Source organism: Tachysurus fulvidraco, chromosome 8 (genome assembly GCF_022655615.1).
Source record: "Tachysurus fulvidraco isolate hzauxx_2018 chromosome 8, HZAU_PFXX_2.0, whole genome shotgun sequence".
NCBI classification, from domain to species: domain Eukaryota; kingdom Metazoa; phylum Chordata; class Actinopteri; order Siluriformes; family Bagridae; genus Tachysurus; species Tachysurus fulvidraco.
Genome location: NC_062525.1, coordinates 1,028,025 through 1,050,379, shown reverse-complemented (window position 1 = coordinate 1,050,379; position 22,355 = coordinate 1,028,025). Strand labels below are relative to the sequence as shown.

The following is a 22,355-nucleotide window of genomic DNA, read 5'->3' as shown; positions in this document are numbered from 1 at the left end:
TACATACAATTACATTAAAATCATTAATTGAATTGTATAGCCACCACTCCCCACCCCCAGCAGGCCGCGGTAAAATGATCAAACATTGACCGGTACGCAGCAAAAAAAAGGTTGGGGACCACTGGACTAGAACACAATAAATGTTCATCTATTACACTGCAGAAAGGCATGAAACAGTTTAACTCTGTAAACAATATGGACATCCATGGGTTTACATTTATATCAGTTTAGTTTTGTAGCAGAGATGTTTTTAAACTATTAAAACTCTTTAAAACTTCTGCTTCAGTCTCACTATTAGAGAATGTGTCTTACTGAGGAGCAGGTCATGTTGTGAGAGAGCACTTTCATCGGCACTAATTAAATTGTATTTTGAAGCAGATTTGTGTTTATGTTCTAATATATGGTGCAGTTTAAAAGGATGCAAATTATTGGTAAAAGTGGCCACAACAATGATGGCGTCTATGTTGGTCAGCTTGGGCAATCACCGGATGCACGATGACGTAGGTGCTAGAGATACTGAAAAGAGCAATGGCGGAGATAACGAAGGTTAGAGCAGTTCACTGGGAGTCTCACCTCTATGAAATCCGTGTTTATTGTGTTGTTGCGACGGAAAGGATGTTACCTCAGCGAATGGATATTTACTCTATTTAGTAGGGCTGGGCGATATTGGCTGAAAACTGTATCACGATATCAGTGTTTCATATCGGTCGATATAGATAATTATTGATTTTTTTATGACCCCTTTAAAATAAGGACCAGGAGAAAAATATATTACATTTAAATCTTTTTATTTGAAACTTAACCTTCATGTGATCAGAATCCCCTCAGTTATTAAGTCAGAAATGTCAACAACTAGGAAACCTCCAATAATTATAACGTCTAAAGTCACAATGAACACTTAACTATTATCTCTTAACATTTAAGGTGCAAAATGACAGAAAATGTAAGAAATGCTTAATAAAGTGTAATAAAATAGTGCAAAGTGTTAAATATAAACAGAGAAAGCTGAGAATTTAGTGGAGGTTTAGTGTGAGGACGTTCACTATCTGTTCACCTTCTGGTGAATAAAGTAGGGCTGTAGCTATCGAATATTTTAGTAATCGAGTATTCTACCGAACATCTCATCGAATAATTAATGGAGTAATCGGATAAAATGGATTTTTGTTTATTTTTGTTTATGCTGGTGTTTATTGCTAATTAATTGTGTTATGTGGTGTGATGAAATTGGTGCACTGTTATCTTATCAACTCTTATCTGTCTGGCACCCCAGCATAACTTTAAGAGGGAAAGTGTTACAATGTGACTCTCACAGAGACAGTGGCAGAGCCAGAGGGGTGTCTGGGGTGGCACTGAATACCCCTGACATCTGATTGGCCACCCCAGGTGCCATCCCGAATTTTTATTTGCTATCCATCAATCAATGACAAGAAAGAGTTGAGAGGTAGAGAAGAATACTTTAACAGTCTAATACCAAAACAACAAATTTTGGTAAGTTATGAGATTAAACATCAGGATTTAGTTTTCCAGAAAAATATTTCAAAAGTTACGTCGCTATATAAATTGATGTTAGACGCTATTAACAGATTAATCAGACAAGAGAGATCGGTTCGTTCCCCAGTTTAGCCATAATATACATGATGTTGACATTTGTGCTAGATACACACGTATACAGTGCAGTGTCTGTGTGTAAGTCTTTAACTGTTTAGCTAATATGAGGTAACTAGTTTTACAGTGTCAGTGTTTAATGTTATTAAACTATGTATCTGGTAATGTTACTTGTAGCAAGGTAACAAAGAGGGGCGGGGTCTCTAACCCCATTACAGATTGCTAATAAGCCGCACTTATTTAAAGGACAGGTGAAAGCGAAGGGCGGCTGGGGTCCTGTTAGCAATTGCCCGTTGCTCGGCTTGTAGCTGTGTGGGACCATGAGTCCCGTTGTATTTTCTCCGGTATAAGTATTTTATTCTGTTTTTAGCATGTGATAGTTTGAAACTCAGGATCATTGTGGATTTGCTTTGCCAAGGTATGTTTTGCTTTGTTTTGTTTGTGTGTTTGGGTGTGAGTGATGTATGAAAATTATTTAATTTATTTACAATGGCGTAAGTTTGATTTTGACATTGGTGGGGACATAATTTATTTGACATTGGTGGGGACAACATTCCCCGTATTTTGTGCATAAAACTATTGTTATTAGAATACTTTCTTGCTCACATTCCGGTAGCTGCATAATCACGTTGCATATTGCTTCATACAACGGAATATAGCCGCAGTCGACCTCAACACATTAGCGAGAAAAACAAAGCCAATCAAACAGCGACGTGGGTTAGAGAGGCAGGACTCAAAAAAGGCAAAGGCCAATCATTTTAGAGAGGCGAGTTACAGAGGCGGGATTCATTGCAGGAGGTAGATCTGTTAACCGTTTGTGTTCCACTAGTTGCGCTATTTTTTTTTACAAAACGCCATTGTAAATATTTTTCAACTTCTTTAATGATTCCTGGATAAATGTTAAATGAAATAAGTAAAAAAGCACAAGACACAGACGGACATCAGTGGTTATGTATAAATGTATATAGGCTTGGTCGAATTATTGCTAGGGACAATTGAGTGTTCCCTGGATATTGTTAGGGACATGTCCCTACCGTCCTTACCCAAATCGACGCCCTTGTTTATTTAGAATGTGGGTGCTTGATGTTCGGGACCGTGCAGTTGGTTGGTTGGTTTCGTTTCGTTAAGGTATGTTTAATTTTCTTATTTAGTTTGTTTGAGTGTGACTGGTAATAATTAAATAACCTATTTCGTTATTGGTTGTTGGATGTAGTGACTAGTCGATGTTCTCTTTTGGGTTTTCTTTTTTGTAAAACTGACTGCTCCCTGTTGTGAATGTATTTTAATTCCCTAGCCAGCTGGTGTTTTGTTTCTTTTTGAATTATTAGGTTTGTGTAATTTGGTTTAATGGTTGGCTAGGGGATTTTGTCTTTATTTTTCCCTTTTCTTTTTAAGTACATTTGATTTTCTGTGTTTTCCTGTACCCTTTGGGTATACCCCTTAGGTAGTTTCCCACCACTTTGTAGGGAATCAGAGACAGGGATTGATAGAGCCCCAACAGGTTTTGTGTGCTTAGTTGTGTGATGTATTGATATTGAGGGTGTATTATTAATGATTTGTGGTGGGTTTATGGGGTGGAGATTGCTGTGCTCATACAGTTTGCAGTGAAACTACTCTTCCCTGTAGGAAGCTCCATTATCTTTTGTCTGCTGAGTATACCATCTGAAGGAGGCTGCTCTGGTGGGCTGTGTCCGGTCAGGGTGAATGACCCAAATTATTTTAATGCTTTGTTAAATAAAGTTTAATGTGCTTTCTATTATCCTGTGCTTACTGTGGTGGATTTTCTTTGTATGCACCTAAGTTCCCTGGGCGTTCGGGGTGCTACATACTCAAAAGATTGCTGCAATTGCAGACAGTCTGTAAGCCATCATAAAGGTGATTAAAGTAGTCATTTATGCTGACAGTTGATTTTAAAGAGCAATTATTATAGTGAGATTTGTAGTTAACGTTGAGTTTGAATTAAAAAAAAAAATCTGTATTTGATGCTTAAATGTATTATATCCATGTGTAATATTTTTACATAGGGTCAATAAAAAAAAGAAAAGAAAGGCAGAGATATCAGACTATTTTTAAAGAAGCAAACACATACAGATCAGGTTCAAACAGCCCCCAGCCCCTGAATCACCAGAGTACCCTGGAGCAGCTTCCTGCCTGATGCTAGTAGTCAGACGTCACAAGAACCACCAACAGGTTTGAGAACCCACCAGGCAGTCAGTCAGTTAGTCACATGTCCAGTTCAGTATTTAAGTTTAGCTTGTTAGGGGTCAAGCCCCGAAGGGGCGACGACACCTATTGTTATTGTCGGTTTTCTTATTCTTCTTCTTCCAATGAAGTCAATGGCAGCCCATAGAACCGTACATAGGAAAGTTATGTAATTTGGCACACATGTAGAAGCCAGTCTTTTAAGTTACGATAGCAACTTTGGTGTGTCTAGCTCAAACCCTCTAGCGCCACCAACAGTCCAAAATCCAATTATGTTTATGTTCATAACTGCTGACACGTAAGGCCCAGAGACAAAATTCTTGCATATTTTGGATCCTTTGCTCATGCCGATTTAAATGCACCATATGATGTCGTTTCTGTCATGAATATCTTTCCGCCATTTTGAATTTTCCATAAAACCTACTTTTTCAAACTCCTCCTAGACCGATTGTCCCATTTGCATGTCCTTTGGTAAGTAGCATCTAGAGACACCTGAGACAAAAAGTTATCAAATGCTTTTTGATAGACCAATGCCTTCTCGTATACCGTGGCAACATACATGGTGGCGAGCAGCTATTTTAAAAACAGCTATTTTTGCTTATAACTACTGCAAATGTGAGTCTAAAATCATGAAGGAGGTGTTGTTAGACTCCTTGAGGCATGCTGAGTCAAACGATACCAAACCGTGGCAACATACATGGTGGCGAGCACACCAAAACAGACGTGAGGCTGTATGTTCGCAAAACTTATGCGTGTTGACATGAAACTTGGTACATGTCATTATAGTCATGACCTGAGGGTGCATGCAACGTTTTGTGACAGCGCCACCTAGTGGCCACGAGATTTTAAAAACAATGCCATATCGCTACTAAACTTGGTATGGTTCAACAGCGACATGTTCTGAGCGCATCTGATCGGTTTGACCCCGGTATTGCTGCTTGCAGCTATATTTATAGATGGTTTAATCAGTTTAGGCTTTACAAAAAATTGTAATTAGGTGTTGATTTATATCACTGTGGCATTTTTATTGTGATTATACACTAATGGTTCTTGTGTTATTGTAATAGGTGTATTAAAGATTGACACAGACAATTCTGACTCTGAGCAGGACAGTGAGCCAGAGCTGCTAGGAGCTGTAATAGAGCCCCAACCATCCACATCAAGCACCAGATATGCTGTTCCTGAAGGACCCAATGGTAGGCCAGGAATCTACTTTAACTAATACACTAGTAAGCAGCTGTTAGTAATATTGTGGATCCCACTTATTTTCCATAGAGACGACCCAATGTTTAACATGTGTATTTCAGATATTTCTAGATCCAGAGATGAGGGTCCTGTACAGTCGTGTTTGAAAACATTTCCCAGAACTCAGCATGGTACAAAGAAAAGGGCTTTTAACAGCTCCTGGTATAAGGACAATTTATGGCTTGAATATTCTGTAAGTCAAGACTAAACTTATTGTTTCGCCTGTCTGCATTTTTCTTTGCCAAATGCACCTGAATCTGCCTTTACATTACAATCAGGTTTTGCAAAAAGGCACTGTTTAAAGATTCTGGGTTTAAGCTCCATTCAAATGCAGAGCATCACATCAATGCTTGGAATCAGTATAAAAAGTCTATTGACAGCAACTCATCAATGCTAGATGTCATAAATCAGGACCGTAAAAAGAAAGTGGAGGAAAACTGTGCTAATTAACTGCCACCCTAAATATAGCACAGAGAGGTCATAGAGAGTCTGATGACTCTCAAAACAAGGGCAATTTTTTTGGCAATCTATGATGATAGAGCAAAACATGACCCTGTCATAGATAATAGGATGAATGCATTTGGTAATGCAAAGTATACAAGCCACCAAATCCAGAATGAATTTCTTGAGGTCTTAGCTGAAATGGTACGAAATGAAATAATAAGAGAAGTAAAAGATAGTGAAGTTTTTAGTGTAACTGTAGATGAAACTAAAGATCTGAAGAAAAAAGAACAGTTGTCTTTAGTCTATTACAATGGGGCCATCAGTTGTATTTAGTCAACTATTACAATGGGGCTTTCAACGAAAGTTTTTTACACTTTCAGTCAGCTGAAAGCTTAGATGCAGCAGGAAGAGATTGCAGAACACGGCAAAATAAGCATACAGACAGTGTGTAAAAGACAACTTAAAACAAGCTTAAGATTTCATGATTCATTGATGATGAGCTCTGTAGGACAGAGAAACAGTGACCATAGTGATGGTGAGAGCTTCAAAAGAGCTGTCTTTTGTCAAGGGCTTGACAGTTTCACAGCTGAGCTGCAGTGGTGTTTTTCAGAGAAGAACTGTGAGATAATGCAAGGCCTTCAGTCTCTCCACCCAAAGAGTAAGACATTCTTAAATAAACGAGGAGCCTTTGTTTGCCTTTACTCAGAGCTTTGAGTCAAATTTAGAGGACCTTAAACACGAGGATCATCAAATTAAGCGACTTTTTGATAGGAGAGAAAAAAGTGGAAGGGACAGACCATCTAATCTCCTTGAATTTGTTGTGTTCCTAGAACCTTATAAAGAGAACTTCCATGAGCTATTTCGGCTTTGTAAGATTTCTGTTGTCACACCAGTGAGCAGTGCTTCTTGTGAGAGAAGCTTCTCAGCTTTAAACCTGATTAAAACTCACCTTAGGACAACAATGATCTCGCTCTCTCAACATGGATGAGTTTGTGAAACATTTCGCACATTCTCACAAGAACCACAGAATTATGCTGTTTTAACTCTAACTGGGATCTGTATTTACCTGTTTGTAAAATTGATAGGCACCAAAAATTACCAACGTTTTTTGGTAAATTTCTGCAATTTTTGATTGTATGTTTAATATTTTTGTATATACTTTGTAAATGTGTATATTTAAATAAAATGTGTTATTCATGTTACACAAATGTTTTCTTATCTCCTTGGTGCTTAATCTTTATTATCTGAAAATATTTGGACATTTTCAGCACTACCTGATTATATAGGCCTATTTATGAAAGTGTGTGTGACATACACAAGATAAAATTATAACATAATACATTATAAATTATAAAATAGATTATGAGAGATATATTCTACCTCTAATGAGCAATTATGGGATTCATACATGCTCCCTGTTAGGGTAATTTGTGTCACAGTCTGTGGGACCCCTAAAGATGCCCCTGGCCCCCCCTGTATAAAACTCTAGTTCTGCCACTGCACAGAGATGATCTTACCCCAGTGACTCCAGTTTACAGTGAGGATTCTCCAGTACAGCAGAGAGACTCTTCACTCCTGAGTCTCCTAGTTTATTATCAGACAGATTCAGGTATCTCAGGTGTGAGGGGTTTGATCTCAGAGCTGAAGTCAGAGCAGCACAGCCTTCATCTGAGACATCACAACTATACAACCTGTATAGAGACACAATGACACACTCTTCACTGGTTGTACACAGGGACATTTCAATCACTTGAATCTATTTTTCCCCCCAAAAAAACCAAAAAGCCCTTATTTATTTATTTATTTATTTATTTATTTATTTTTCATTATATAATGTAAGAAACATGAATGTAACTTTGTGCTACAGATCATTTTATTATTTCAGTTTTACATTTTATTTCAATGTAAAGATCTTTACTACAATTACACATGTAAACTGTTTTAGCTAAACAACCTTAAATCCACAACTAGTATTTTTGTAAGAAAACTACACACACAACACACACACCACACACACAAAGACACACAGACACATACACACAGACAGACACACACACACACAGACACAGACAGATACACACACACAGACAGACAGACACACACACACACACACAGACAGACACACATACAACATTGTTTCAATATTCTGAATAAATACACTATGATCCACAAATAAATATAAAGAGTTTCACAAATATTTTTACAAATTTCACAAAAAGAAATGAAATTCACAAATAAATAAAATGGGATTTGCAAATAAAAAAAATATTTATAAATTGTATTTATTTGCGTTCTGTGCATTTGTGAATCACTGCACGCATTTGTGAATTGCGTTCTGTGCATTTGTGGATTTGAAACATTTCTAACGCCAAGTAGTGCACAAGAATCCACAAATAGGTGACTCCGCCCACCGTCTACTCCAGCCAATCACGTTCTGATTTACTCGCTCTTCACACTACCCCTGGACCCATTGATGATGCTGAAATCGTTTCCAAAGAAAGCAGAACTGAACTAACCCTTAGTGCTGCTACAGTCCATACAGGGTTACCAGATTGGGCTCGAATCTGCGACTAATGTTTTTTATTTGTTTGTTTTTTTATCGTATTTTGTAGTGTGTTTTTTAGCGTATTTTCACACTGTGATAGTGCGAGTAAATCAGAACGTGATTGGTTTGAGGTAGACCGTGCCACGATTGGTCAGCGCCATGAGACAGTTGTCCGATTGGCTGGAGTAGACGGTGGGCGGAGTCACTTATTTGTGGATTCTTGTGCACGTCTTGACGTTAGAAATGTTTCAAATCCACAAATGCACAGAACGCGATTCACTAATGAGCAGGAAGCAATTCGCAAATAAATACAATTTATAAATATTTTTTTTATTTGTAAATCCCATTTTATTTATTTGTGAATTTAATTTCTTTTTGTGAAATTTGTAAAAATATTTGTGAAACTCTTTATATTTATTTGTGGATCATAGTGTATTTATTCAGAATAATGAAACAATTCTGACCCCATACAGACACACAGACACAGCTTCACCATTCAATAGGATTGTGTCAGTCTACACATTAGTGTGTATGGACACTTAACATGGTCTCCATGATATTTAAAGTCTATCAGATCAAACACAAGCTTTTTTTTATTAAAACTTTTAGGCTATGATGTTAAATCATGAAGGAAACTAATGATCTAACTAATGATATTAGATAAATTATTGTATTAATATAACAGAAATCACAAATTATTTTAGATGAGATTTATTTTCAGTCTATGAGGAGATTCATTATATTTGTCTGATTATTATTTAATTTGGTGATATTTAATATAATTTTATTTAAGTGATGATTTTAACAGAATAGTCAGAATGAACCACCACATCATATAATATGAAATAAATTCATTGAGTGTTTTAATTGGAGTTAAAATGACGGTGTTGCCCCATGTACTCCTAAACCAACTGCAGTTCTGTTCTTCAGCTCTCAGATGAGTCCAATCTCCACTCTGACACTGTTCTCCAGTGTAAACACAAACTGAAACACATTTCATCTTATTATATCCTCTGATTACAGTGTAGGAGTTTCAGGGGTAAAGACACAGTGTGGTGTCTGTTTCAGAGAAGATAAAGTCTTTATTAAACTAGTCTGTTACACGACTAAACACCACACAGAAATGTTACTGAGCAACGTCACTCAATGAAGCTTCTTAAAGCAGCAGCTCCTAGTGAGTGACAACTGGGGTTTATTAATAATTCTAACATTATAACAGAGTTAATGTAGGTGGGCCAGGACTCCACATGGGTGGGACCAGGACCCTGGGGCTGCACCAGTCATATTTTATTATATTATTATTATTGATATTAAGTTTATTTGTGCTGCAAAAGTTTTGATAGATTTAAAAATAATTATTTTTTTTAATTTTTAGATTTTTTCTCTTATTTTCTCATTTATTTATTTAATTCCTAAGTGAGAAAACTCATCACTTAATGACTAATGTATTTGTTGTGAATGTTGTAGTGTTACAGAACATTTCAGGTGAAAAACAACACTGTATATAACTGCTGCTTTTAGTGAGTTATTGTGAGTCTCAGAGAGATGATCTTACCCCAGTGTCTCCACTTTACAGTGAGGATTCTCCAGTCCAGCACAGAGAATCTTCACTCCTGAGTCTCCTAGTTTATTCCCAGACAGATCCAGTGTTTCCACAGTCAGATGAAGTTCTCTCAGTTTGGAGGTTTCTGATCTGAGCGCCGAGACCAGAGATGACCAACTTTTTACTCCAAGTGAATCACAGCTGATACTAAAGGGAATAAAATAAAACATAATGAACTCACACAAATGATCAAACTCGTCCTCAAAGCTTTCACTGAACCTTCTCATTGTTATAAATACTGAAAGTACAAACAGCAGTTAGACAATATGGTTAAAGTGACACTGCAGTCCACATCTACATGTTGAGGACATTAAAATGGGTAAAGTTAGTGTTTAACTACAGCTAACTAACTAGTATCTAGTGTAGGGTTGTCCCTGTCCTGTATAATATGGGATTGTCTTGTATTGAAAAAGACAAAGATCTCACATTAAACATTACAGAATGTAACACTGACATTTAAACAATAATTCAACATCATAGAAGAGGAAAATGACCAAATGACCAAAGGTGTATGATGTATGTAATGAAACTAGTGAAATAGTGATCACTCAGACAGTAAAACCATGTGCTCTTGAAACTTGTTTCCTTTTACTTCTTATTTATAGGTCATGAGCAGCGGACTATGGCCAGAAATTCCAGAAGTAATGTGACCTTAACAAATGATCGATACTGGACTAATTATTATAGGAACAAATTCACTTTAAAACAACACTTTTAACATATTATTACTAGTAAATCTGTTCTCTATTACTTTATGGTTTATTTAAGTATAACAGAACAACACTATCTCTTGGTACAATTATTAATAATAAATAATCATGGTATTAATCTATACCAGTTTAATAAGACTGAAGATTGTATGAAGGACATCAGACAGTGGACACTTACTAACTTCCTCCTGTTTAACTCTGACACACAGAAGATCTTGTACCAGGACCACAGACAGGCAGAAGTAAGCTTTCTGATTACAGAGTAACTCTGGATGGTCTTTCTATTACATCATGTGCAGCAGTAAAAGACCTCGGTGTGATTATTGATACCGGTCTCTCATCTGAAGCTCACATAAATAATACCACAATGTTAGCCTTCTTTCATCTCAGTAATATTACTAAGATCAGAGATATGATGTCATGACATGATACAGAAACACTAGGTCATGTGTTTGTTACCTCTAGGTTGGATTATTGTAATACTTTACTGTCTGGATGTTCAGTAGGAGCAGAAACAAGCTCCAGTTAGTCCAGAACACAGCAGCTAGAGTCCTAACTAGAACCAGAAGATATGAACACATCACCTCTATCTTATCCTCACTGTATTGAAATGTAAGAAATGTTAGACTACTTAATGTTAAGTCGCAGCTCAGCAGCCTGTTATATCTGCAGCCGCTCAGACCATCAGAACCATTGAAGAAATGAAAGATGATGAGGTTGTTTGTGTAAAATATTAGAGGGTCAGAATGAGATGGAGACAGATGGCGAGACTGAAGGCTCAGAATCAGCTTAGGCAGATCTTGGTAATGTTCTACTGATCAGGACATGATCATGTGTTGTAATGTAGCTGATGATTGACAATGTTTTCCTTTCTTCAGTTTCTGTGTTTGAATCATGTTTATAAAAACTCAGTGTAACAATGATCAGGGTCCTTCCTCTCTCATGCTTCATGTGGAGTGTTGGGTCCTGTTGTACAGCAGTACAAGTAAATTGTGAACCTTTTTACTCTTGTCTGTGATTCTCTCAACGCTTCCACAACATGAGCCACTTGGTTATAATCTGACCAGAAGTAACTACAGAGAATTCTGTTTAGGAATCAGACTGACATTAGCTAAAATCTTATCATGTAGTGTTATAGATTAGCATTAAAGGGAGCACTTTTCAGCTAAATGAACACTTTCTAATCAGACATGAACGTTATCACACAGGTTCATGCTAAACTTAGTGACAATCTATTAGAATCCTTTCAGTTTGGGTTCTGTACTAAACACAGTATGGTAACTGCTTTAGTGAAGGTCACTAATGATCTCCTGATGGCTGCTGATGCTGAAATCTTGTCCTGTTAGATTTGAGTGCAGCCTTTGATACGGTTTCACACATTAAAATAATGTGGTATATAAAATGTGGTAAAATCTATTCCATTTTTATTCTAGTTTCTTTTTTATTATTCTATTTTATTTTATGTTTAAATCACAGACAGATTAAAAACATGTCACTACGTGTCGTACTGTGTATGGTTGTGTACGTGAGAAATAAAATATTAATGTCAATGTTTTCTGTAACTTTTCTCTGTTTCACAACTCAACAAAATCTCTGTTTTAATCCGAGTTCACATGAACAGATCTTTCTTGAGAAGATCAGACTGTCAGTAATCAGACCTAAAACAGGGTCAGACTCTAATTAGTTTTTGGAGAAGTTGTTAGTTCATTGGTGTATTTTTTAACCCCAGACAGTGAAAGTGTAAATGGTTTATTCAGTATTGACAAGAACAACTGTGACTGTGTTTTATTTATACACAATGTGTTTATCTATTATTACGACCTGGATGAAGATTAGACCATGATTTATTATTAATGTTTTAATAGATGATCTTACCTCAGTGTCTCCAGTTTACAGTGAGGATTCTCCAGTACAGCAGAGAGAATCTTCACTCCTGAGTCTCCTAGTTTATTCTCAGACAGATCCAGTTCTCTCAGGTGTGAGGGGTTTGATCTCAGAGCTGAAGTCAGAGCAGCACAGTCTTCATCTGAGACATCACAACTATACAACCTGTATAGAGACACAATGACACACACTTCACTGGTTGTACACAGGGACATTTCAATCACTTTAAACTTTTTTTTTCTTCAAAAACACCAAAAAACACTTATTTATTTATTTATTTATTTATTTATTTGCATTTTATTTCACTGTAAAGATCTTTACTACAATTACACATGTAAACTTTTTTAGCTAAACAACCTTAAATCCACAACTAGTATTTTTGTAAGAAAACTAACCACAGATACACACACACACATACACACACACACACACCCCTTCACCAGTCAATAGGATTGTGTCAGACTACACATTAGTGTGTATGGACACTTAACATGGTCTACGTGATATTTAAAGTCTATCAGATCAAACACAGGCTTTTCTTTTATTAAAACCTTTAGGCTATGATGTTAAATCATGAAGGAAACTAATTTTACTACTATTTTTAGATTTTTTCTCTTGTTTACTCATTTATTTATTTAATTTTTTATTTAATTCTTAAGTGAGAAAACTCATCACTTAATGACTAATGTATTTGTTGTGAATGTTGTAGTGTTACAGAACATTTCAGGTGAAAAACAACACTGTATATAACTGCTGCTTTTAGTGAGTTATTGTGACGCTCAGAGAGATGATCTTACCTCAGTGTCTCCACTTTACAGTGAGGATTCTCCAGTCCAGCAGAGAGAGTCTTCACTTCTGAGTCTCCTAGTTTATTCCCAGACAGATACAGTGTTTTCACAGTCAGATGAAGTTCTCTCAGGTTGGAGGTTTCTGATCTGAGCGCTGAGAACAGAGGTGACCAACTTTTTACTCCAAGTTTATCACAGCTGATACTAAAGGGAATAAAATAAAACATAATGAACTCACACAAATGATCAAACTCGTCCTCAAAGCTTTCACTGAACCTTCTCATTGTTATAAATACTGAAAGTACAAACAGCAGTTAGACAATATGGTTAAAGTGACACTGCAGTCCACATCTACATGTTGAGGACATTAAAATGGGTAAAGTTAGTGTTTAACTACAGCTAACTAACTAGTATCTAGTGTAGGGTTTCCCCTGTTCTGTATAATATGGGATTGTCTTGTATTGAAAAAGACAAAGATCTCACATTAAACATTACAGAATGTAACACTGACATTTAAACAATAATTCAACATCATAGAAGAGGAAAATGACCAAATGACCAAAGGTGTATGATGTATGTAATGAAACTAGTGAACTAGTGATCACTCAGACAGTAAAACCATGTGCTCTTGAAACTTGTTTCCTTTTACTTCTTATTTATAGGTCATGAGCAGCGGACTATGGCCAGAAATTCCAGAAGTAATGTGACCTTAACAAATGATCGATACTGGACTAATTATTATAGGAACAAATTCACTTTAAAACAACACTTTTAACATATTATTACTAGTAAATCTGTTCTCTATTACTTTATGGTTTATTTAAGTATAACAGAACAACACTATCTCTTGGTACAATTATTAATAATAAATAATCATGGTATTAATCTATACCAGTTTAATAAGACTGAAGATTGTATGAAGGACATCAGACAGTGGACACTTACTAACTTCCTCCTGTTTAACTCTGACACACAGAAGATCTTGTACCAGGACCACAGACAGGCAGAAGTAAGCTTTCTGATTACAGAGGAACTCTGGATGGTCTTTCTATTACATCATGTGCAGCAGTAAAAGACCTCGGTGTGATTATTGATACCGGTCTCTCATCTGAAGCTCACATAAATAATACCACAATGTTAGCCTTCTTTATCTCAGTAATATTACTAAGATCAGAGATATGATGTCATTACATGATGCAGAAACACTAGGTCATGTGTTTGTTACCTCTAGGTTGGATTATTGTAATACTTTACTGTCTGGATGTTCAGTAGGAGCAGAAACAAGCTCCAGTTAGTCCAGAACACAGCAGCTAGAGTCCTAACTAGAACCAGAAGATATGAACACATCACCTCTATCTTATCCTCATTGTATTGAAATGTAAGAAATGTTAGACTACTTAATGTCAAGTCGCAGCTCAGAAGCCTGTTATCTGCAACAGCTCAGACCACCAGAACCAGTGAAGAAATGAAAGATGATGTTTGTGTAAAATATTAGTGTGTCAGAATGAGATGGAGACAGATGGTGAGACTGAAGGCTCAGAATCAGCTTAGGCAGATCTTGGTAATGTTCTACTGATCAGGGGTCTCATTTATAAAGCATGCAAGCAAGTTTTCGCGCAAAGGTTGTGATCTATAAAAAACAAACTTGACGGGAGAATGTGCAAACCTTTAAGCAAACTTTGAGACGCAGCCTGTATTATATCACTCAAATCTAACAGGACAAGACTATTAACTATTCTTGTCCTGTTAGATTTGAGTGCAGCCTTTAATACGGTTTCACACATTAAAATAATGTGGTATATAAAGTTTGGTATATATTTTATATGTCCACAAAACGTGACTCTGCTCTTCCACATTCCTGTCTCACCAATTCATGCTTAAATGAAATAAACCCTTGGTTTTCTCCGACTTTTTCAAAATTCTCAAAGGTTCTGAATATAGGTTCAAAATCTACTCTGTCCAAGTCCAACAGTCTCTCACTTTATATTGGTGCTTCCTCCTGCCTCTAGAGTCTTCCTTCTCTGTCCCTAATTATTATTATTATTATTATTATTATTATTATTATTATATCTAATGAGTAGAAGTCTTTGCACTGTTAGTTTCCTATGAAAGACCATTTCCACCTCACAAATAAAACTTAATAATGAAGAAAAACCTTTTGGGGATTAGAATTTGTCATTACTGCAGTAAACATGGTTCTTTATGTCTGGTACACAGGTGTGTTTAATATACATCAAACATCCAACATAAAACCAGCATTAACTTTATCATTATTGTAAGATATTAAGATAAGTCATAACTACAAAACTCCCTCAAATGTAATCACCTGCTTCTACATGTTTAATAGCTGCCCTTCAGTATCATTCATTTATTAATGCAGTTTTTATTCCCTAATTTACCTATTTACATGAACTCCACTCTGTATCACCTTCAGGTCAGAACATCCCAAAGTCCATATTAGAGTGTGTTCAGTTTCTCTCTAACACTGTAACAGTAGAACAGTTATATTCACATTTACTTACATTGCTTTACTGGATGCTGTAATCACCGGCATCATCTTCAGAACAACATCTTCTGTTATCTTATCTGTACTGAAATATTTACTCTGGTCAAACTCATCCAGCTCCTGTGCTGATGTCAGTAACACAAACACCAGAGCAGAAAGCTGGGAAGAAGAAAGTTTACTTTGTTTCCCAGATTTCAGGTAGTGTTGGATTTCCTCCACTAGAGAATCATCACCCAGTTCATTCAGACAGTGGAACAGATTGATGGATTTCTCTGTAGGAGGATTTCTACTGATCTTCTTCTTAATGTACTGAACTGTTTCCTGTGTGCTCTGAGGGTTACTTCCTGTCTGTGTTACTAAAACATATAAGAGTTTCTGATTGGACTCCAGTGAGAGACCCAGAAGAAAGCGAAGGAAAAGATCCAGATGTCCAGTCTGACTTTGTAAAGTCTGATCTACAGCACTGATGTGTACACCTGAGATTGTATTTTCTTCCATCCACCTGTTAGAGAGTTGATTCTGTTTAAGAACATTTCTCTTCTCCTTCATGAAGGTCAGGTGCACATACAGAGCTGCGAGATGCTCCTGAATGCTCAGATGAACAAAGCAGTACACTTTACTGTGGTGAAGCCCAAACTCCTCTCTGAAGATCTGAGTACACACACCTGAGTACACTGCTGCTTCTGTCACATCAATACCACACTCTCTCAGGTCTCCATCATAGAAGATCAGGTTCCCTTTCTTCAGCTGCTGAAAAGCCAGTTGTCCCAGTTTAAGAAGCATTTCTTCATCACTCTCCTGCTTCTTTGAGTATTTTTCTCTTATGATGTTTGTGTGAATGATGAGGAAGTGTGTGTACATTTGAGTCAGAGTCTTGGGGATCTCTCCACTCTCTGCTTCACCCAACATTCTCTCTAGAACAGTGGCTGTAATCCAGCAGAAGACTGGGATGTGACACATGATGTAGAGGCTTCTTAATGACTTCAGGTGTGTGATGATGTTATTGGCCAGGCTCTGATCACTGATCCTCTTCCTGAAATACTCCTCCTTCTGTGGGTCATTGAACCCTCGTACCTCTGTGACTCGATCCACAAACTCAGAGGGGATTTGATCAGCTGCTGCAGGTCTGGAGGTGATCCAGATGAGAGCAGAGGGAAGCAGATTCCCTTTGATCAGGTTTATCAGCAGCACAGGCACTGATGCTGATTCAGTTACATCACACACTCTCACTGTGTTCTGGAAATCTAGAGGAAAACGACACTCGTCCAATCCGTCAAAAATGAACAGAACCTTTTCCAAACTGGACATTTCTGTTTCTTTTGTTTCCTTAAAAAACACATGAAGGAGCTCCATCAGACTCAGTTTCTGGTCCTTCATCAAGTTCAGCTCTCTGAAAGGAAGTGGAAATATGAGGTGGACGTCCTGATTTACTTTCCCTTCAGCCCAGTCCAGAATGAACTTCTGCACAGAGACGGTTTTTCCGATGCCAGCGACTCCCTTTGTCAGCACAGTTCTGATGGGTTTGTCTTGTTCAGATGATGTATTTGTCAGTACAGTTCTGATGGGTTTGTCTTGTTTAGATGATGTATTTGTCAGCACAGTTCTGATGGGTTTGTCTTGTTTAGATGATGTATTTGTCAGCACAGTTCTGATGGGTTTGTCTTGTTCAGATAAAGGCTTAAAGATGTCATTGCATTTGATTGGTGTTTCCTCTGTTGTTCTTCTCCTGGATGCTGCCTCCATCTGTCTCACCTCATGTTCATTATTGACTTGTCCACTGTCTCCCTCTGTGATGTAGAGCTCTGTGTAGATCTCATTCAGGAGTGTTTGGGTTCCCAGGTTTATCATCACTCCATTCAAACACTGAAACTTCTTCATCAGATTTAATTTGAACTTTTTCTGGAATTCATTTCCACCAGCAGATTCTGGGTCGTACCTGTGATATGGAGAAGCAGGAAGACACGGGGTTCATTTATTAGACTTCATCATCTGTTTTCAGTAATCTAATCACTCTGTAGTATACAGACTATTATTTGGACACTTAAGCCATATTTGAATGCCATCGTATGAATTTCACTGCATTACAAAACAACATGTCATTTGAAGAAAGAAACCACAAGCAAACATTCCAATCACAACATTTCCCAATAAACAGACTGAGCGATATTTAAACACATAATAGTGGCTTTATTACAGTCAGAGTTCTAGTGTTGTAGTATTTAGTTTGCCCCCTGTTTATCTCATTAAATTACCCTTTAAGTGTAACTTTAGCATTGACGTTAAAAGTCAAGAGACGTTACCTGTGTAGATGTGAGGAGTCTACAGCTTTAACCCCCAGATGATGATCCATAGGCTCATGATTCTTCATGGAGCTACAACTGTGTGTTGGTGATTCTGATCTCTTTCCCTGGAGTTTACTGTACAACATTATACACACTTCTTTAATCATTTATTTACACCTGGAATAGACGACCTATCTTAAGTCCTGTCTAGCCTTACGAAATATGATCATCTAATTGGGATCATTTGCTTTGCTCCTTTCTGTTTGAAAACTATTAGCCAGAGAGCTCCATCACAGAGATATCAAGGTGAGAGTAGGTGAAGTAGCCTGCTTGGATCACTTACTGCTTTCTTTTGATCCAAAATTATCGCTAAATTATAGAGCTTTTAACAATTCACAGAAGCATAGAAACATAAAAAATAAATAAAAATAAGAATAAGAATAAATAAATACATGAATATATACATTTAAAGTTTAAAATGAATTTATCAACATTAACTTAAGTTTTAAATATTATAATAATAATCCCTATCCCTATTGTAGTGGCGGTGGCAAGAAAAACTCCCTGAGATGAAGAAACCTTGAGAGGAACCAGACTTTGGGTGACACTCTACAGTAAATAGTGTAAATGTAAATAATGTCTTTTCTACAACAGTTTATAACAGTGCAGCCGAGAGCTCCTGAGGAACTAATGGGTCATCATAACCTCTGAGTTCACCACAGACCCAACACTGGTAAAACACTCTCTACATTTGAATATACTGTCTTCTGGTGAAGTAGGTTCCTGACTTTTGTGTACTATCTGCTTAACTAACTTTGTTCTAGAGTAGTGTGATTTGAATTGTGTTATATTCTATACCATTGCTGATTTTATAGTGTTGGTCTTTGTTGTTCTCTCAGCTGATTAATCAGGAGTAGTTTCAGTCTCCCTTAAGGTGTGAATTGTGGGCAGGGCTTACCTATTTAAATGGAAGGTTCTCTGCTACAGGTTTGTAGGCATCTCTCTAATCCATTGTAACATAAGTGTCTAGTACTGTTTGATATATTCTACCATACCTTATTTTAAATCTCACTCTGGGTTGACTGCAGATATTTACCTCAAACCCATCTCTGTAATCAAACCCTACTGTCACAGACGCTCTCGTCTACAGAGCAGAGGTCACAATCCCAGTAACCTCATCTACCCTCTGTTGTGTAAGTCTCAAACAGTGGTGGTAGGTGAGCTCTGGAATAACCTGTCTGCTGTAAAGAAAGATGATTTATCTCTGCTTTAACTTCCCATTACTCCTTTAATTTTTCAGCTGGATATCCCCACAGAACACTGCTACACCAGCTGCTTTATCCTCTGCCTATGCTTTCTCTCACTCACCACGAGAAACAGGCAGGGTGGTGGTACAGGTTTATTGTTGTCAAAGAAATGGTGCTTTACACCTCTACTCTTCTCTCATTTAACCATCTCCTCTTTTGAATTCCATGCCATTTCAGTTACCTCTCAAATCAACCTTGTTATCATTGTTGTCTACCGCCCTCCTGGTCCCCTAGGAGACATCCTGGAAGAAATGGACACACTGCTTAGTGCATTCCCTTCTGATAGCTCCCCTCTGCCAAGCTTCAATCCTCTTCCCTCCTGACTCTTGACTTGACTCATTCGCCCTGACACTCAACAGCTACATCCCCACACACAAAGGAGTCCTTGACTTGGTTTTCACCCATCCTTCTCCAGCTACAGACATGACTACTACCCCAATACATGGTCTCCGATCATCACCTGGTATCCTTCACCATCACTCTACCTACCCTGCCTAAAACTACCTCGCACACCCTCACTCTTACTTGCCGCAACCTTCACTCTGTCTCTCCTTATTCTGTAGCTTCTGGCACTCTTTCTTCTCTTCCTGATCGAGTCTTTTTCCTCACTACCCTTGGACTCAGCCACAGATACTTTCCTCTCATCTCTTTCCTCAACTATGGACTTTCTCTGCCCTCTGTCCACTAAACTCTGTCCACTCAACCGTAGCAGCAGAAGAGATTTTACAACTCATCCAGTCCTGCAATCCTACCACCTGCCCATTGGATCCACTCCCTACCACTATGCTCCAGACCATCTCACAAGACCTTCTGCCCTTCATTACCACTATTATCAATAGATCCATAGCATCTGGTCAGGTACCAACTTTCAAGAGAGCAAGGGTTATTCTCATTCTAAAGAAACCTGCTCTGGATCCATCAGACATCAGTAACTACAGACCGGTATCACTTCTCTCGTTTCTTTCAAAAATTCTTGAACGCATTGTCTATAATCAACTGTCTGTCTATCTCTCACAGAACAACCTCCAAGATCCCAAACAGTCTGGTTTAAAGCAGCTCATTCTACAGAGACAGCCCTTTTGGAGGTCTCTGAGAAACTACATGTTGCTAGATCAGCCAAACTGTCATCCGTCCTCATCCTCCTTGACCTTTCCACGGCGTTTGATACGGTCAACCACAAGACTCTCTTGTCTTATTGTATACTCACTCTCTTGTGCCCCTTTTCCACCGAGGCAGTTCGAGTGCTAGTTCGGAGCCAGAGCCTAATTTAGAACCAGTTCTTTCTGTTTCGACAGCCAAAGCACCGGCTCCAAACCAGGAAAAGTGGTTCTTAAGTAGCACCAAAACGTTGCTGGTCTAGACTTAAGAACCGCTTGAGTTAGGGGCTGTTGGCGGGGCTACTGTTAGCGCATTTGATAATGCACCTGAAGTATACTAATGTTTAATACACTTACTTTACGCAATATGATACATTATCAGCACACATGATAGTAGGTAGCTACATGCTAAGGCTAAATTTTTTTGTGTTAACGATGAAATAACGTTATGTACTTTATCGATTACAACCTCCGTTTATACAGATCACACGGAGCCGCACGTACACGTTTTATTCGCCTCGTTTGGATGCCAATGTAGGTTCACAAAGCCATGAGCATTAACAGTAAAGAAACATCCGCCATTGTTGTTGTGTTTGTGTTTGCCGCTGCTGCGCTAACGTTGCTGGTGGAAAGGCAAACCGGTCTTAGAAGGTTCGCCAGTGGAACCAACTTTGAACCAGCACTAGCGCTTGCTCTGAACCAGCACCCGGTTCTTTCCGGTGGAAAAGAGGCATTGGTGAAGTTATTTCATCACATGGGTTCTCTTACCACTGCTATGCTGATGATACACAACTTATCTTCTCTTTCCCACCCTCAGATGCCACAGCTTCTGACCGGATCTCAGCATGTCTGGCAGAAATATCATCATGGATGACAACTCATCAGTTAAAGCTCAATCCTAGCAGAACTGAACTGCTGTTCATTACAGGTGATTCATCCCCAGGTTCATCCTCAGGTCATAATCGTGCTATATCCTTGCACAACGATCTGGTCTCTCCTTCAGCCACAGCTCACAACCTTGGGGTAACCATGGACAATCAACTGTCCTTTTCCTCTCATGTTGTGTGACTCGCTCATGTCGGTTTCTTCTCTACAACATTAGAAGGATTCGGCCAATTTTGTCCACACAGGCTGCTCAGGTACACGTTCAGTCCCTTGTCATTTCAAGACTTGATTACTGCGACGCACTGCTGGCAGGTCTACATACGAACGCAATCCGTCCTCTGCAAATGATCCAAAATGCAGCTGCATGGCTTGTGTTCAACCTGCCAAAGTTCTCCACACCACCCCGCTGCTGCGATCCCTCCACTGGCTTCCGGTAGCCGCACGCATCCGATTCAAAACACTGATGCTGGCCTACAAAGCCAAAAATGGACCAGCTCCCTCTTACCTCAAAGCCCTCATCATTTCTCACACTGCACCCTCCGGTCTACCAGGCAAGTTCACTACAAGACTCTTCTCTGTTCTGGCACCAAGGTGGTGAAATGAACTTCCCCTAGGGCTCTGGACAGCTGAGTCACTGGATATCTTTAAACGGCGGTTGAAGACCTACTTATTCAGGAAACACGTCAACTAGCATTTCTTTCCCCATCTTTTGCATTTGTATATTATATATATATATATATATATATATATATATATATATATATATATATAGATATATATATATATACATATATATATATACACACACACACACACACACATACATAAATATATAAATACATAAAATAAAAAAAAACCTTTGACACTTTCATTGTAACTTTCAACAATGTTTTAAACTCATGGTATCTTAAGTCTGTAACCGAGTGAACCAGCATTAATGTATTCAATGATAGAGATTTAAGCACTTATGTACGTCGCTCTGGATAAGGGGTCTGTCACATGCTGTAAATGTAAACACTAATTCCTCCCTGATTTACTCTCTAACATTATTTTGCTGTGTTCCATCTTCTCTGACCTGGTAATACATATATACTTCTATAACACTTCTGTTATGAATCTTACGAGTTACCTTTATTTTGGTACCAGAATTATTCAAACACACCTTGTAGTTTTTGAGATATACTAATTTAAAATTGAGCATCATTTTCAAGCACTAGGCTTAGAAATACATCTTGGTCTCATCTATGTTCTT

The 22,355-nt window shown here is 37.9% G+C and overlaps 1 protein-coding gene across 22 annotated transcripts in view; it reads right to left on the bottom strand.

Moving 5' to 3' along the window:
• Positions 1-22,355, bottom strand: part of LOC113634822 (NACHT, LRR and PYD domains-containing protein 3-like) — a 37,996-nt gene that overhangs the window by 5,414 nt on the left and 10,227 nt on the right. For 10 of the 22 annotated variants that reach the window (XM_047817143.1, XM_047817140.1, XM_047817149.1 and 7 more), the window contains 5 exons: positions 17,833-17,949; positions 15,549-17,468; positions 13,036-13,230; positions 12,230-12,403; positions 9,597-9,791 (listed from right to left, as the gene is read on the bottom strand). In XM_047817143.1, coding sequence (XP_047673099.1) covers positions 9,597-9,791; positions 12,230-12,403; positions 13,036-13,230; positions 15,549-17,468; positions 17,833-17,949 — 2,601 coding nt within the window. Of the gene's footprint in view, positions 1-6,919; positions 7,188-8,879; positions 9,026-9,596; positions 9,792-12,229; positions 12,404-13,035; positions 13,231-15,548; positions 17,469-17,832; positions 17,950-22,355 lie in introns of those variants that run through there. The other 12 variants (XM_047817148.1, XM_047817155.1, XM_047817153.1 and 9 more) reach the window with 8 other exon arrangements.